Raw genomic sequence first — 19009 nt, 5'->3', positions numbered from 1 at the left:
AATATGGCGTCGATTGTTTACGAAATTCTGCTTTTTAACTGGTCCAAGGACCAGTAAAACAGGACCAGTTAGCGAACGATTACTGTACTTAAAACTACTTACTTAAACAAAAAAAGAAAAAATCTAAAGAGAGCTGGCTGGATAATTTATCAGTTTAATTCAAAAGAAGATTTTAACACAAATTTTTTATTTATTTATTTCGTCAAACCAGCGTAGACTAAATATGCTGCCCAAATATTAGAGTGAAATTTAACTATATCTTATTATATTCAAATAGTCTTTGAGCATTGACCTTGACATGGTTACATCAATTATTCCACTGTGTTCGTTACTGATGTTTGCGCTAGCGAAATTGATCTTTGTTCGAAACTGGAAATGGATTTTAATGTGATGAAACGCACTCATATATCTTCTTCTATCTATATCAAAAAAAAGGATCGCCGGATGTGTTGATAAGAGCAGAACTCGAGGAAGACATTGTCCGATTTAGGGCTGTCTTTATTCTATCATATTTTCTATATAAAACATTTATTCCGTGTAACGGAGTGACATGTTATTTGCTTGAAAAATCTTGAACGAGAATTGTGTCTGGAAATAATCTGACATTATAATGTAAGTTTTGTTAGAGATACTAGGAATTTTATAGTAAAAGGTAAATTCAACGGGGTCGAATAGAAGATCAATCAATGAACAGTTCTGTGATTGGACCCATGAACTTGCTCATAATAAGAAAACGTGAATGTTTGAAGATATTGATAACAAAAAACAAATTTTGAGCGGGGCGAAGTTTGCCGGGTCAGCTAGTATATCATAAAATAAAAAAAAAATGATTTTTGGACATTAAAATTTGATGCGGGGTGATTTGGACCATCTGTGGTGTGATTTGGTCCAATGTGTGTTTCATCGAAAAATTAGAGGAGGTTGTGTCCAAGACACGACCGCATTGTTGACGTTGAGCTACACTGTAGTTTAATGTAGTCGCTTGTTCATAACTGCAAATATTATTTTATGATGCTACGAAATTTTGGAAATAACAATTCTACCAGTTTGGTCGCTTTAAAATTTCTTGTGGAATCATTTGAAGATTATTGTTTGATGATTCACTTTTGTCCTCGCAGAACAACACATGCTCGAGATAAGCGCAGTTATCATCCTTAGTGGAGAGAGTTTTGCTACTGGCAAGTGAAACCAAATCACATACAACATTCCAGAACGACATTTATTTTAATATACATTTACACAAAAAACTTTTTGGTGCACAACCTTAACACCTGCTTCACCATAGCGTCAGTTCGATGCATTGATGCAATGTCAAAGGCACCAAAGGCTTCGTTGATGACATGATGACGGAAAACAAACAATGTCAACGGCTTGGAAAAAGGCTGAATATTTGCCTCAGCAGAGATTCATTACTAATAACCTAGCGCAAATATTTCCCTCCCGCTATCTCCTCTCCTTGTCGACACGTTCGGATTGACATGTTCACCCGCAACAGCGCAATACGTCAAAACGTACGCACGTACGCACACAAATATCCATATATTGATGGCTTGAAGCAATTAAATATACACACACTTATCTCCGTTTTGCGCTCTTCACAACAGAAGCCCTTTTTGTGGAGAGAGTTTTGCTAGCCTCATGTGAAACGAAATCACAGACAAAATTCCAGAATATTTATTGTCTTGGTGAGCTGACGATAGCCTAGCCTGATGATTCCCCGACATCAGTGAGTCAGTAATTTGGTCGCGTCCACAGCTCAATGCGAAACTAAGACATGTGAGACTTTAAACTTCTTCAGTTCATTCGTCTCTAACCTTCAAAAAGGCCATAGGAAAAGAAAACTTTACTTTTTTCTCGTATTACTCCTCCACGAATGCCTTGAGAAAGGCATTAGATCCCCCACCATCCAGTTCGCCCAGCAACGATGTTGTTCAGTCGGTGTCCTCATGAAGAATGAAAGTTTGCCTCAGAGAGATCCACTGTTTATACTCTCGGCAAATGTTCCCCTTCGTTTTTCTTCTTTTCCTTTGTTCGCGGAGACTTTATATCTTATGATTTCCACCTTCGTTGCTCGTCGATAAGTTGCGCGTTATAGACAGCTCTGTTTGGGAAAGCACACAAATGGACAGAACAAATGTATTGGAAAATGGAAACGCTTAAAGTTTTCATGAATTTTAACCATTTACACACCATAAAATTGTACTGTATAGCATGTCAAACAAATCTTAGGGAATTTCCGATTCGTTTGGTATGTAAATCGCCAAAATCCGTTCGCGACTAAAATAGTTATTAACGTTAAGTTTATTTCATAAAAACGTGACCTGTTTTCTGATTTGACACCCTTAATGAAAGACGTAGTTCTACGTCAAAAACATACTTATGTTTATGTAGAGTATTTTGGAATAATGTTACAACCAGTAATAGTGTTCTGGGATCGATACCAGGGGTCTTGGCCGGATTCCAGACCAGAAAAATTGGATTGAGACCATCTCGAATTCTGCATGGATTTTTTCACTTGGTCGAATAAAATCCGTTCTGGATGGCCTGCTTTGCTCTTTCAAGCTCCTCCTTCTTCCAACGTTATCTACCCACCTTCATTTTGTAATTCAGCAGCTGGAATCAATTAGACCAAAGAAAAACCTCAAATCCGTAGGACCAATTCACCCCACAAAAACGTGTCCATGTCACCCCACACAATATGCAAAAATTAAAATGCAATTAATTTCATTTATTGTTATCAAACTTACAGTTTCGCTGCATCAAATTTTTCCTCTTCTGTAGGCGAACAGAACTTTACTGCACAATACGCGAAAAGTTTGTTTAATAATTGGGAAAACCCTTAAAACCACGATCGAAAAATTCACATTTTTTGAACTTGTTGTGTTCATGCTACTTTTTCCTTCCACCTGTCGAATTTTACCAAAGTTTTTTACGTTAGTTACATACGGTTCATTAATGAAAGAAGATGACATTATAAAAAATCCAAGTTGAGCCGTACTTTTTGAGATAATGGGGTGGTCCAAACCACCCCGTATGTCCAACTCACCCCGTGTTACCCTACATGTTGTTTTATATCGAGAATAGTTAGTCTAAGGATAATAATGTCTATATAGTTTTGACGTAGGACTACGTCTAACCGGAAGATATAGGGGGTGAAATGGAAATCTAGGCACTGAACAAGTAGGAAAAAATGCAAGATTTGGAACGCTTATAATTCGAGCATTTCTCAATAGATCGCAAAGGTTTTTGCATCAATTGATAGGAAATATATCTACGCATCTATCATAACGAATAACATTTCATTTTTGTTGAGATAAATAATTGAATAATTGTTAAATATCAAGCATTGTCAAAATGCACTATGTGCCCATTTTTGATTGGTCCATTTTGTGCTCCTTAAATCGTACCGACCAAAACGGGCAACCAGAGCAGCGAATATAGAATGAAGCACGATTGGAAAGGAAAAAGAAAAAAATGAACGAAACATTGGTCGCAGTCTCACACATCCGTAATTCTCGAGCCAGCCAGTCAGCTTAAAATCCCCGCTCCGCTGCCGTAACGATCATTCTCATTCAAACCGTACACCACAGCGGTTCCCATCACAACACATCAACAAACCAACCCAAGCAGCCATGTCTGGACATGGTAAAGGAGGAAAAGTGAAGGAAAAGGTAAAATCCCACTCGAACCGTGTTGATCTGGAGTTCCCCGCAAGGGTAGCTAGGCCGAGCGCGTTAGTACCAGTGCACCAGTCCACCTAGCCAGCGTTATATAGTTTCGGTCGCCGAAGTGATCGAGTTAGCTGGCAAAGCTGCTCGCGACGATAAGAAAACCCGCATTCGGAACAGAACACATTCGGTTCGGTGGACATCAAGACAACAGGCAGTTGCAGCGAGTGGCGAGTGGCAAACGCAATCGCAAAACGGCATCAGGTAGCAGAAGAAAAATGTTTGTTCTTTATACAAACTGCTTTGGTGGCAAATCCAGAACAAGGCGGCATCGAGGGCGTTCGAAATGGTTTTTTTCAAAACCACAAGTACTAAGTTTTCTAAATTGGAACCATTCCATAAAACAAGGCGCTTTTCAGGGCCATTAAACCTTGCAAAAAAGAGTTTAGGAAATACAGTTCAATGCTTTCTAAAACATTATCGAAAATAATAATAAAACACAAATTGATTTTTTCATAATTTGTTTGCCAGGATCTGATGAGTATGTAAATTTGGCAGTTGTTCTGAGCTTATTGATAGTTGGGAACTTTCCTGATTATTCAATTTTCACCAATTCTTAAATTGTTTCCAGATTGAAAGTACAGTAATTTACAATTAGTTCGACATTTAGCTAATTGGACGGACATGTAATGCGACTTATTTAGTTGGACATTTTTGTAAACATAGAGATCCAAATTATGACCCCACATTGAAAGTTGACACTGTACCACTGTCATCGCAAATGTTCAATTACATGTTAAAATCGCCTCCAATGCGACACTGAGTGGCGCTTCGGCACGTCGCATTGAATGTAATTTACTGTACAACATGTCACAAAGCTGGATGGGAAGAAATTTTCCAACTGTGAAAGCTGTGGCAAGTGGCAACAAATCGCTAAACAGGAAGGTTTAGCCGAACAAGATGGGAATATCGAGTGATAACAAAACAATAAACTCTTTACATTGAAGATAATTTTGTGATCCTGAAAAGGACCCTTTTTAGCCTGCATGTGAATCCAACGAGCGAACGAATCGCAATGAATGTTTTTTTTTGCCATCGCTCCCTTTTAACGCTCATTCGTTCGTCTCGTTGTACTCGCCCCTCTGGCTGAGTCAGAGAGTATAAAACACGCGGACCCCAAAATATATCTTATTTTCTTTCAAACCGTAAACCCGTGTGGTTGTACGGCATCGGCATCGTGGACGTAACAAAGGAGGACAAGTTAAGGGAAAGGCAAAGTCTCACTCGAACCGTGCAGGTCTCCAGTTCCCTGTTGGTCGCATTCACTGATTGCTCCGCAAGGGTAACTAGGCCGAACGGATTGGTGCCGGAGCACCAGTATACCTAACAGCGATTATAGAGTTTCGGCCGTCGGAGTGCTCGAGTTGGCTTGCAAAGCTGCTCACGACAATCAGAAAACCCGCATCAAGAACAGAGCAGCTTCGGTTCGGCGCTCATCAAGGCAACAATTAGTTTCAGTGAGTGGCAAAGTGTTTCTCCGGCACGTCGCATTAAATGTAATTTACTGAACAAAATGTCACAAGCTGGATGGGAAGAAATTTTCCAACTGTGAAAGCTGTGGGGAGTGGCAAACGCAATAGCTAAACAGGAAGGTTTAACCGAACAAGATGGGAATATCGAGTGATAACAAAAACACAACACCAAAGGTTCTTTTCAGAACCATCAACATATTCATAAAGAGTAAACAGTGAACTAATCCATTTTCCAGGTAGATAGGTAGATATTCACGTAGGAGATGAAAATGAAACAATATATTTAAAATATATATTTAACAAAAGCTGTGTGTTTTTTATAGTCCTACGTCACTCCGGTTATGTCCCCGACATAACCCACCCGTCTTTTTCATACAGAATTGTGTGTAAAATGAATGCAGTTGTGAAATATTCAATTTAATGGAACCAAGTATTTTTTAGGAGTAACGAAGAAACTTAAAATTTTGTGTTTTTATGGGTTTTTACTAATTTTCCAAAAATGCATGATATTGTTTTTATCAACCAAATTGAAGCTACCATTTTGTCTCAAATTCCGATCACTTCATTGTAAAAACTGATTTTATTGAACATCAATGTTATTTTGATACCTATAAATGTTGTTATACAGAAAGGTTTACCCTAAAGAATATCGAGGTTTTCATTATTCAATTATTTATAACATTCAAAATGAAGTGTTCGGAATTTGAGTCTGTTCGGAATAAAAGTCAAAACGGTACAGCGTTCCGAAATCAATCAAATACCCTTCGACCCTTTACTCCTCAATCCTTTGTTAAATGTATATCTATGCTGCCCATGTTTGCATAGGAAACGTAATCACCAACACCATTAGTGTTGGGAAAACGCATTTTTGTTGTTTTTTGGCCTACAAGCATAACCATGCAATTTTTCAATTAAGTGATCTGTCCAGTTGAAGGATATTATCGCCAAAAAGAGGGCCTAGGGGATTTTGTGGATTAAAACATATTTTTTCCATTGCGTCACGTTTGCGTCTTTTTATGCGGACAATCAATCATTTCAACATTTGTTCGTATAGCTAGACGTAACCACCAGGTTGCTTTGCCTGTAGTGTTAGCATTTACCTTTCCAATAATAGCCAAAACGTCTCCGTCGATAGTTTCAGTTGTTGACGAATAAAATCAAATAGGTTTGGAAGAAATTCCAATGTACTAACCATCACATGAAGAAATTGAAGATATTGATAAAGAACAACTGAATGATGTTTTAAAGCCTGTTTTATTCAATTTCATTGACCGGCTTCAAATTAAAAATAACACAAAAGGGTTTTATAATTGAAAATGTTTTGGGTCTAATATCGATAGATAAACATGACTATTGGATTAATTTGCTAGAGGCTCAAATAGATTAAAATTTTAATATTAGTTGTATTAGATGAGCAAATAAAGAATTAAATATGAAATAAGTTTTCAAAAAATATCGATGTGTTTAATTGAACTTGGGTTAAGTATTCAAATAGCTGAAATTTGCAGTAAAATTTCTATACGACAGCTATTTAAATCATAAATCTTCGGCTGGATACCATTTAGACTGAAGAAGTATTGTTTATATTGATAACGCATGATAAAATGGGCTATTCATTTATGTAACTGATTATGATAAAAATATGTAAAATATGTAAACTAACCAGTCAGTTTGGTTATTTAAAGTTTGTTTTTTTACTTACACTAACATTATGAGTAAATTTTGAGTACGTTGAAATATTCGATGTCGAATTTGATGAGTGATAATGGTAAGAACTAATATCATATATACTTTACTGCTGATATGATTGTTTCATTATCTACTTGAGAATTTTAATGCAGAAATTTAAGTAAAACGTAAAAAAAACATAAAAAACCAAATTGCTTCTCTACGTTCTTCGCAGTGCAGTGAACAGAGAATAGTAACTATATGAGCAACGTTTCAATGGTTTCTTATATTCATTTATTGGGGAACCCTAAACGATTAGACACTATCATGAAAGGCATGTTTTGACTATACAAAGAATGTGATTGAAATGTAAATTTAGCTTGTTGCACATAATACTGGTAATTGTTGATTTTCGAACGATGTATGAAAGCTGTGATTTTCGATAACGTTTTTTCAAAATTGCTCAAATGTTTACGAACAAAAAATGTTTGTTTGCATGTTGAGCATACGTATTACATTGTGTAGAATACGTTACAACAAAAAAGTCGATTTTGTTTATTTTGTCGTTTACGTCTCCTATACAAATATGGGCAGTATAGATATCAGTGCATGCTTCCTACTTTATCTTTTCTTTCATTGAATTTCATATTGTGACAAAATATACAACACACTTAAAGGATCGTTTTTGCTACTGCCAACACCTCAAGAAGCTTTATGATTTCCAGAAGGAATAAGCACACTTCTAAAATAAAGCTGTGAACGTAAATGTACTTTCTAGTATTGAATATGTATTCTATGTGATAGCAACATATTTTTTGAAAGTGTTAAAAAAATCGTGAACCAAAATTGTATCTGATAATGATTTTAAATCCATTTATTTTCATTCGATTGGCGTTACTCAAAATCAATCTTTGCAATTGTGTGGTGTAATTTCGGATGCGGATTGTTCGACTGTATTTTGCACGTTTCCGTGTTGGGAAACCAGATAGACTTTATATCTTCGCAGATAATACAAAAACAAAATATTTCAAGTATCTAAAATTCAACTTATGCGAAATACCAGGGACAGACATACAGCTGTACTTGCGCTGTAAGAGTACAGCGTTGTACAGGTACTATCGTACCATGACAGACATACTTTGGTTGTACATTGTACCGTATGTCAAACTGACAATCAGAAATTTTTCCAATTTTCACCACATATTTCAATGAAAAAGGTTTTTATTTAGTGTCTAAACTATCAAACACAACAAACAAGTTTCCAATCTGAGTTATTAACTCAAGAGAAAGTCAATGAAAAGAATATTTACCAAGTGTTTTGATTCAGTTTGTTCATGCTACCCACCACTAACCATTTGTGGCACTGCGCACAGTACAACTGTAGCCATGTACAGCGGTAATACTTATGACAGACATACAGCTGTACTTGCGTTGTACTTCGAAAATTGTATGTCTGTCACCATGTACAGCGCTAGAACCATGCAAGCAACTCGGTACAATCGCTGTACCTGTACCGACCTGTTTTACCGCTGTACATGGCTACAGTTGTACTGTGCGCAGCGCCATAGACGGTTAGTGGTGGGTAGCATGAACAAGCAGAATAAAATCACTTGATAAACGTTCTTTTCATTGACTTTCTTTTAAGTTAATAACTCAGATTGGAAACTTTTTTGTTGTGTTTGATAGTTTAGACACTAATAAAAAACCTTTTTCATTGAAATATGTGGTGGAAATTGGAAAAATATCTGAATGTCAGTTTGACATACGGTACATATTTTGTACAACCAAAGTATGTCTGTCATGGTACGATGGTACCTGTACAACGCTGTACACGTACAACGCAAGTACAGCTGTATGTCTGTCCCTGGTATAAAATAGGTCGGTACAGGTACAGCGATTGTACCGAGTTGCTTGCATGGTTCTAGCGCTGTACGTGGTGACAGACATACAATTTTCGAAGTACAACGCTAGTACAGTTGTATGTCTGTCATAAGTAAAACATATGCTTTATTTTGCTAATCGTTTCTCTGCCATAAAACCTCAATGTGCCACAGCAAAGCGTGACAGGGTATAGCTAGTATAGTTTGAAACAAATAAACTTGAATAGAATTAAAACATAATCTTTGCGCATTTCAGTTATTTCATCAATTATTCTAGTAAAATAAGGAAAAATGTTCACAACAAGACAACAGGGGGAGGGGTAAGAAAATGTCCACGCTTGTCCACGGAGGGGAGGGGGGGAATTTAGAATAGTACTTTTTCTGTCCACGCGGTATGTGTACAGCCCCTTATTCAAACTCGAATCGAATTGATTTTAGTATTATGTATCTCTTTCAAGTTATTATTTTCAATGTACTAGATTTCGAGCTAAATTTGTCTCGAAGAGAAATGTCAAATGTTTGGGTTTGTAAACAAAGCAAACCTCACGGTTATTGCAAATATTGGCAATTGCCAGAGCGTGCCGGAGCTATCGAATGCACCTCTTGCCTGTAGGACCGCTGATGGACGAACTGACCGCACCCGAAGGGCGATCCAAGGGAGATGAAGGGCCTCGTTCGGTTCTATGCTAACTGGTGCATTCACCCGGGTGACGTCTTTAGAGAACCCCTATTAAACTGACAAGAGCCAACATATTGAGTTCCCCACTGGCATTTTCCCTTTGTTTTCGGCCTGAATTGGGTTCCCCACTGACAGTTGTGCTTGAGATCTTCTTAATGATGTTAACCTCAATCATAGCACCCGGCTGGGTGCATTGGTGTGACCAAGATGGTGGAGTTAACAGGTGCCTTGTAATTTACACTATTTAGAAAAGACGTATGAGGAATGGCAAGACGAAAAGTTTGGATTTGTTTATGTTATTACTTACGTTGGTATGGTTACATTTGATTTCGTCGAAGGTATTTGAAGCAGTATAATAAATAAACAGTTGTCGTTGAAAATAGTAACCTAGCAACCTTTATGCATATGCTTCCGCCAGCTGGCTCGGCTAATGTGATTCAGGGAATGCTTTGATCGTGGTACCGCCACTAGCGCATAATTTGCAGCTTTGTTTTTTGTGCTGGTTCATAACGGCAATCAAAGGTGCCGGCGAAACTGTAGTCAATGTTTAGTGTTGTTTGGATACCATTCATGTAAATAAGTTCAAACTTACGGGATACGTCCGAACGGCAATTCTGACATTACGTTTTACCTTCCACTTCACTTTCCTTGGGTGTGACTGTAAGCACATCATGTGACTACTTAAGGCTGATTTGGACGATGCCAGTCAGCGCTCTAGTTGAGGTATCCAGTGAACAGAGAACAGACACTCTGTCCAAGTTACTTGTACCAGTATCGAACAAGTAATTGGCCTCTAACTTGAACCGAGTGTCTGTTCTCTGTTCACTGGATACCTCAACTAGAGCGCTGACTGGCATCGTCTAAATCAGCCTTTACGTGCACACAGTTGGACTGATGGTGGACCGTCATCGGGTTGTCTTGCCTATGCCCCACAAATATCAATGACGAAAAACAATTTTAATTTGATATTATATTAGAAAAAAAGATCGCAAAATGTTTTTTTGACGATAGCGACAGTGAAGAAGAGAGCATGCTTTTTCCACAGAGGCGGGAGTTGAGGGATAAAATTAATTCTCTTTCGCTAAGTGAAAATGGGCAATATATCGGCAATATATCAGACATTTAAAAATATTTCGGATGCAACCGTGTTCCAAACAATCTTCAGAAGCACTGCTACTCCTGCAGCTTTGAAATTAGCGACCGTTTTGAATCTTCTGGCTTCTGGTCGTACCAAATTAATGTAATGAAGGAGAAATCTTTTTACTTGTTATGGCTTAACCATTAGTTTCATCAGTGTTCAATGAAATTATGCCACTTCTGGAAAGAAGCTTATACAAAAAATGGATCGAATTGAATACAACATCGTTTAATGAAACAAAGCAATATTTCTTCGACAAATTCAAGATACCCAGTGTATTGATGGTATTCATATACCCATTCTAAGACCTACGGAAAATGAACAAATGTACTGCAAATGTGATGCTTATTGTATTTCTATGTGATTCCATAGTGCTGAAATAAAAGTATTGTATTTATACTCACATACTTGTACAAATAGACGTCAAAACCAAAGGAAATATTAAATTCAACGTTTCACTAGCATTTTCCCTTATTGCGATCAACCTTTTCTTGTCGAGACATTTGTTCTCATTTCAAGTTAAGAAAAGCTCGAACACAATGTTACGTAATGTCAAACTTTGTTCGAAACTCTACTATTGCCTTATTCATTTTGCGTTTACGTCATAAACGTACCCTGATCTCTACCAGCATTTGTATGGAAGTAAATCGGAGAAACATTATGTTTACAAAATTGTTATGTGGTCTTTGGTAAAATAAAAATCGATGTATGTATAATGAAAAATAAACGAAAGCAAAAAAATCGATTTACTGGATTATCTCGTGTACAAAAGATCGATCCAAAAAACCGGAAATTGGAATGGAAAAGATCGATCCGAGATCCGCGCCCCTCGCATACCCCAGTCGATGCCACTGCCTCATACCAACAAATTGGAGGACCAGGTCAAAATTTTGAGAAAAATATATAAAATATCAAACCTGTTGCAATTCAGGATGGTGCATGTCACCGCGTGAAGAATTCCCCTGATCGCGTACGTGAGCCGAATCTGAGGATATTCGGTACCACATCAGGCCGTTCTTTAGACGAAAATTAGGAGTTTAAATTTCAATATGGAAACGGCACTGATAATAATGAGGAAATGAGATTTTAAAGTAGAATTTTAAAGTTTTTAGCGATGACTACTGAAAATTCCGGCTGTGAAACTCATGCATTCGGGGTCAACTTGAGACACGTAAGCGAGTATTTCATTTTATCAAAAAGTTTTCAAATAGTAAATTCCTTAACGATTTAGATTGATTTAGATAACCATTAGAGAAATTACATTTAGAATATTTTCTACATCGGTCAATAATGTATCAAGACTCAAGAAATCAACTTATTAGAACGATAAAGCTTCTATGATTCAAAATTTAGTGTTTATATTTCGTTTATAGATGAGTAGATTAATAAAAAAAAACACAAATCGCGACGTTCAGTTAGCGCACACTTTTTTCAATCCCTTAGGGCTGAATCCTTTTCCGTGAGTCAATCGCATGATCATGTCCAGCGCCCACTTGGGTTGATCCTTCGGTACCATATGACCGGCGTTACGCACGAACACTTCGACCAGGTTTCCAGCTTCTTTCGCGTACCCCGCTATGTCACCGTTCACTTTCCAGATGTAACGAGGTGCGGTCTTGTACGTTTTAGCTCCCGGATGGTTCAATTTACGCACATAGTTGACGGTCAACGGATAGGCTACAATTATATCGAGCTGACCGTTGTAAATGAGCACACGATACTTGTTCAACAGTGAATTCAAATAGGGAGCAACAGAATCCATAACGTCCAGTTTGAGATGTTGCTCGACTTTGTTTTCTTTGTCGAGATCGTGGAAGGCATTCTTACCAACGTGAATTGCACGACGTGTTTCCGGAAGCTGCAGAAAATGCACCATATTATCATCCGCTGCTTCCGGTTTTGTCTCAAGGTAATTGAAATATGTTTCGAAACCCGAAACGTTCTTGAAGAGGGACCCACTGCTAAATTGATCTCCATTGATCAATTCATCGAACGCTTGAAACGCACAATTGAAATCTCTCTTTGTGATACAATCGCGTCCCTTTTTCTCGTACGCTTGAAACTGAACCAGGGCGTTTGAATCAATCAATCCTATCTGGTATAGGTAGTCACCGTAAACCAGCTGGTGGAAAGGATCGCACAGTCCGTTTCCGATGGCAAGTCCCTGCAGGTTGATTTTCAGCTTCGTATTTCCATTCATTTGATGTATTTTATGCGATACAGCCGGTACATATTTCCCTCCGTACGATTCGCCGGTGACATAGAATTTGCGCGACTGTAGATTTGGGAACAAGGCAAAGAACTGCACCAATGCTTGGTAGAGATTATTGCCGACCTGTTTCTCATCGGTACTGTATCCATGTTCGTTATCGGTAAAACTGAAACCAGTTCCAACTGGATTGTCGATATAAATCAGATGGTGATTTAAATGCCAAGAATATTTCCTCGGTTGCAATTTTTTGTCCGAATCCACCGAAAAGGGTCCGTTTTCAGTGAACAGTCCATACAAAGACGATGCTCCGGGTCCCCCTTGGAGCCACAAAACAACCGGGGCATCATTTTGGGCGTCACTCTTAGCCACAAAGTACCAGAAGAATAAGTTCGAGTTGAATGTCTCATCAACCGTCAGATAGCCTGAGTAACTTTCGACATCCGCCGGAATGCTGCTGTGATTTACCTTCGCCGCCTGGCGGCCAGCATCCACGGTTCCATTCTTTACGAAAGGTGTAAGGAACAGAGGCTCGCCGACATCGTCATCCGAGGTGAGAGCTCTGTAGGTTCCTTCATAACGAGGATATGGATTTATGAATAGTCGGCCATTTGCTGCGTTAGCGAAAATAGTGACCGCGGCGAGCAGGACACACACAATCGGTCGCATTGTTGTTCTGCCTGCTGCTGGCAATGTTTGTACAGTATAATCTGATTAACGCGAGACTCGAGAAAAGATCCCCAAAAGCGTTCGAACGAAACGATGGATGAAAGGACACTGAAATGTTCTACTTAGCTTTGTTCTGATATTGGTAGTATGGTAATCAGTCTATGGACGAGACGGTGTGCTTATTCTGAGCTATTTGATGAAAAATGTTCATTTCATCAGATAAGGAGAATCGTATTAATTTCGAATATTTCACGAATCGTACTGGTTTAGCAAATTTCACAGTTTTATGCAACTTATTGAAGTCAGAACACATAGTCTATTCTTGCCACACCGACGATAAGAGACAATAATTGTTATTTATTGGACTATGACCTATCTGTTGATTATACTCAAAGAATGAAGAGTGTATTGTGGCTATCAATTAGAAATTAACATCAATGTGAGGTACAAATGGAGTTTGAGAGAGTTATACGGGTTCCGTGTTAAATGGATTCCTTGATTTTTGAGCTGATCCTAGAATCGACACAGTTGTTAGCTTGAAGGCGTCAGACCATGAGTTATCGACCGGAATTATCTGATGAATGACCAAACATTTTAAAGTAGAAACATCACGTTGTCATGTCTGGGAGTATGGCTAAACTGACCAGACGTCCCGCATTCCAACAAAATGTCCCGCGTAAGATTCCGTCCCGCGAAACGCCCCGCACTTGGCAAAAGAAACGAAAATGTCCCGCGATATCAATATATTTCAATATCACAATTTGATCATGTTGATTTTCTTAAATGAATGAACCTCAAAAAAAACTTTTATTTGGCAGACTGTTCAAGGGCGCTTCTAATGCATCCAAAGATTATTACGTTGAGCTGCTTTCATCGCACCGACATTGGGCTTTTTGTTTAGAGAGTGTCAACTGGAAGCGACAGCAACCAAATTGGAAAATGATTTTATAGAAGTCCCCTATTGATCCGCTGGGATCAACGTGAGCCAGACGAAGAGTTCATCTTTGTTCTTCCTAGCTCGGTCAGGGCTTAAAGTTTTAAATAAGCCGGAAGAACTAGTGTATACTCGACAGGAAGAGGCAGGGTTGTTTGATGAAGTTTCGTAAATGAAGCGCTGGGCGGTTTTACGGAAGTTGGCCGAAACCTCAACCATGGACGATGAAAAGATGTATGTCGGCGTGTTCTTTTACCTTTTCATGGCTTTGGTGGTCGACTGTTTCTCCATTTTGTCCATTCGCCCAAAAGTTTTCTATCGGTCGCAGCTGGGGAATGTTGGGAAGGTTGGCGGGGTTCGCGACAATGTTTATCTCCAGCCGATCCATCCTCCAGTGACCTTTGGCATAATGGGTTAATTACAAGTTCCGCATAAAGATCACATCACCTTCGCAACTCCCAGCAATCACTTCGTACTATATATCTCCCCGTTCACCATACGACTCGAAAGAAGAGCGGCTTGAACATTCCCCTCACGCCTGTCAGAGAAGGACCTTCTTCGAGAACTTGATGTGAATGATATGTTCGACGTCATCGCTTACCTGGGGAACGTAACGTACCCGGTCCCCTGTCATTCGTTGAATTCTAGCATCAAGTACGTCTCGTCTTTCATTATGAGTACGAAACTAAGTTTTTCACTTCTTTCGCCGGAAGGAAGTTTTTCACCAGCACCTCAAGCTACTCCTTGTGGGTGATTGCCTGTTGCTCAGATTCTACCGGTCTCGTCTGACGCTTCCGCATAAAAATGTCCATTTTGGCCAGATTCTTCTCCACCGTTTGGCCGGTTGCTTCGATCTCTCGGCTTAAGGAGTGGCAAAGAGATGATAATGTAAATACCAGATCGACTATGTCTGGCGGACACAAACACCCCTATTCTGTATTTCGATCGAGTCGAAATATTTCGAACGATTTGATAAAATTCCATTCTGTATTCCGTTCGAGTTGTTTTTGCATTTCGTTCGATCTGTTCCTCTTCGAACAATGAATGGGCAAAACGTTCTAAATAGGGAATGCGAAATTAAAACTCGAACGAAATGTAAATCCGTCGGAATACAGAATAGGGCTGAAGGTGCCTCAGGATGTCTAACTCTTTTGCTGTGGGGTAGAGCTTGCAGTATGGAAAAATCATCAAGTTGCTTGACAGTGCTGCTGCAGCGAATCAACAGCCTTGAATCAATTTTGTTGTAGACTTGATAAACGTAAGATTGAAAGAAAATTTGTTCCTATAAATTATCTTTCATCGCCATCCGAAATTAGTCCATTTTTTTGAATGCATACGTTAATGCGGGCGCTACACGATTCGTCCAACGTTTCACTCGAATGTTGGACTCAAACATTTGACTCGATGAATCGACAAATGTTGTGACGAATGTACTGCTACGCGGTGAAGTGAATGTTCGATTCAGAGCAATCGGTCCAAACAATCGGCGAGTATTTGGATCGAATGTTTATTGTTTTTGTTTACCATCAAAAACGTTAGGAAACTGGATGACAATGCGAGTACTGAAATTGCTGCCGTAGCAATTGTACTGATATCGGGCTGTAAATTAAAAATGGTTGAAATTAACATTATTAAACTGCAATATTTTGCCGAATATTTTGAATTTTATGAATCAACTTCATAGTTCCTTCATCTGAAATTTGTAAACAAACCAATCTGTCAAAGATAGATTCGGACAAATCATGTAGCGGTGTATCGAATGTCATCGAGTGTCGAATCAACGAATGACAAAAATCCTTTGACTCGTGCCACTCGCGTTGGAAGGTAATCCACAACGAACGGATTACCTTCCAACGCGAATCTTCGACACTCGACATTGGAGGTTCGTAGCTCGTCTGTCGACTACACGATGCGTCGAATCATCGAGCGTCCATCATTCGAGGGTGTTCGTAGCATCGTGTAACGCTGGCTTAACACTAAAATCGATGAAAAATGTATTGGAATTTTCGAGCCTTCCATTCGGTATTTTGAAGAAAATTGTAGAATTTGAATCGTGCTTGCCAGGCGTAAATGCTCTGATTGAGCGAGTGATTTTCGAGCGTAAACAAAATCTAAACCACCGAAAAATCACAACTGAGTGCCGATACTCAGAAAGAAATAATACTGATCAGTTTAGACTTGCTAAACTATGGTTTATGTTCACATAACGTATATACATAACGTTTTGTTTTTTGTGTCCCGCGTTACACCTCTGATCATCTGGTCACTTCAAGTATGGCGGATTCTTGAACTTCAATGCTCGGCTCAATTTTACATTTCGAGAAGCATACAATGTAGGAACAATCTCTACTGAAATACAGAAAGTGATCCCGGATCATTATTCAAGTGAAGCCTAGTATTCCTCTACTACGAAAACTAGCTATAATGTAGTAGTGCCGCATTCGTCGTACAGATATAATAAGATTTTTCTCTGTAACGCGAAAGAAAGGCTTGGCGAAAGGGTTAGCTAGTTGATATGCTTGATATTTTATATGCATGTTGTTGTTTCTGAGTCACTGGAGCTCTTCAATTTCATTCGTCGAGATTACTAGACATCCAAACTGCATCCGATATCATGTTCCTGTTACACACCTGCTGCTAGAATCGTTCGTATTGTGGCTAGCGTCGCAACCGGAGCGAACATCTCCTAGTTAGCCTTTACTGCTTCCGTAGAAAACCTTTGCTCACAATCCTCGTCTTGTACTACACTGAGTTTTCATTATTGTTGTCCTTGACACAGAACCCCCACTTGACCTTAAGAGGCGTCACACCACCCGGACACCACACATTTTCCATGAACATCTTCAACATCTTCAACATTTTCACTGAAAATGACAGCGACGGATTTATCATCAGCATCTTACCCCTCTGACTCGGACGGGAAATCTATCACCAATGAGTCATCGTCAACAGACATATGGGAGAGAACCTTCGTTGGAGTCTACGTTCTGGGCAATGTTTGTAGGGTATTTGTTGGGCTTGAGAGGTCCTCATGACTGGCCTTCTCTTAATCGTCCTATTTTGGAGCAATTGCACTCACGGTAGAATCAATTAGGAGGCGTTGAAAGTCTAGATATCACTTTCGCTATGTTCTGCGTCCCGGAAATGTGTAAAATCTTATATTAGAAACCCTGTAGTCGTAAAACCCAACGCTTAATTCGAGCGCACGGACGTGATGTAGACCATAAGAGAAAAGTTAACTCCTTACAATCCGTTAGAAGCTTAAACTCTCTGTCGATTAAATAATTCCTGAACCGCTCGACACTCCACGCCAACGCAAGAGCCTCTTTTTCAGTCTGACAGTATCGTCGTTTTCTGACCACATCCCGATAAAGCGACGTGAGTTCAAACACAATCGTATCTACCCGTTAGATTCTTTTTCTCTGACACCACTTGCGGGGAAAACCATGTAAACCATGTAACCTTTATAATGCCTCTCTCGAGAAGCTCGTCTAGTTTCTTGTTGACCGCGTCCACCAATGGGATGGGAGTTCTTCTTAGAACAATGGTTAGATCCATCTATATGAACGTGCAACCCTATGGTAATCTAAGGAATCTAAATTTCCTAGATGTTGGCAATCTTTGTAAGCTTTATCTGAAGTGAGTTTACCGTAGAACTGTTTAACAATCCAGTTCTGTTTTTGTTCGTTCCTATTTCTAGCAAATTTATCGACTTTCTTTACTTCAAATTCCCAGGTATTCGCAAGAGAATGCTTGTTGCTCATGACCTGAACCAGCGGAATTGCACAGAGAATACACTGGATGCCGCTTGGGAGTAACAAACCATTCTTGTTACGGACCCAAATAGCGGGGCGGGCAATAACAAATGCAAATGTAAAATTGAAGCGCAAACAAGCGCATAATAAATATGAAGCGCAACAGGCGCATTTGTAGGTAAATCAATACCAGCGAAAAGGGTTTAGGGGTATCCAAACTCTTGTTTCGATACTCCTAAAATTGCTTTCAAAACAGGCTTTTGAAATCACACCAATCGGTATATAAGCGAGTGCCGCTCGGGAATTCACTCAGTTATGATTGCGCAACGATTGAGGTACGATCGCTGGAATGGATGGATGTTTCCCTAACACAGACTTCAAAACCATGGAGCCTAAGGAAATCGGCATTGCAAAATAGATGCAAGCTGCGGATACTTTTGTACTCGTTTGCGTTTTTGCAAATTGGAATGTTTCTCTAACTCAGACTTCAAAACCATGAAGCCTGGGGAAATCGACATTGCAAAATACATACAAACTGCGAGTACTTTTGTACTCGCTTGCCTTCTTGCAAATTCCGGCATTGAAAATCGGCATTGCGGATACATTCAGGTCGGCAATATTGTTATACCCCCATGCATTTTTACACTCCGGAATTCGTTTTGCTAACACGTTCTACAAAAGCGGGTACAAATGCAACGCATTGGCTCAATTATTCAAGACTGCATTGGAAGATATCTCTTCATGTCGGCAGCTCACTTAACTTCTACGTATACTGTATGATGATCAGGCAAATTTTTTTTTCATTCTTTATTATAGACTTTCAGCCGAAAGGCAAAATGTTGATACCTATTTGCTGCGACAACTACTACCATAATGC

General features: G+C 39.1%; 1 protein-coding gene across 1 annotated transcript; it reads right to left on the bottom strand.

The window, feature by feature from the left end:
* Positions 1 to 11898: 11898 nt before the first annotated feature.
* On the bottom strand, positions 11899 to 13647 carry LOC129767309 (venom serine carboxypeptidase). Its single transcript, XM_055768035.1, has one exon. The coding sequence runs from the start codon at positions 13441 to 13443 to the stop codon at positions 11977 to 11979; it is 1467 nt and encodes a 488-aa protein (XP_055624010.1). The 5' UTR covers positions 13444 to 13647; the 3' UTR covers positions 11899 to 11976.
* Between the last annotated feature and the right edge of the window lie 5362 nt (positions 13648 to 19009).

The sequence above is a fragment of the Toxorhynchites rutilus genome, chromosome 2 (assembly GCF_029784135.1).
Source record: "Toxorhynchites rutilus septentrionalis strain SRP chromosome 2, ASM2978413v1, whole genome shotgun sequence".
In the NCBI taxonomy this organism is placed as follows: Eukaryota; Metazoa; Arthropoda; class Insecta; order Diptera; family Culicidae; genus Toxorhynchites; species Toxorhynchites rutilus.
This window is presented reverse-complemented; position numbering and strand designations above follow the sequence as displayed.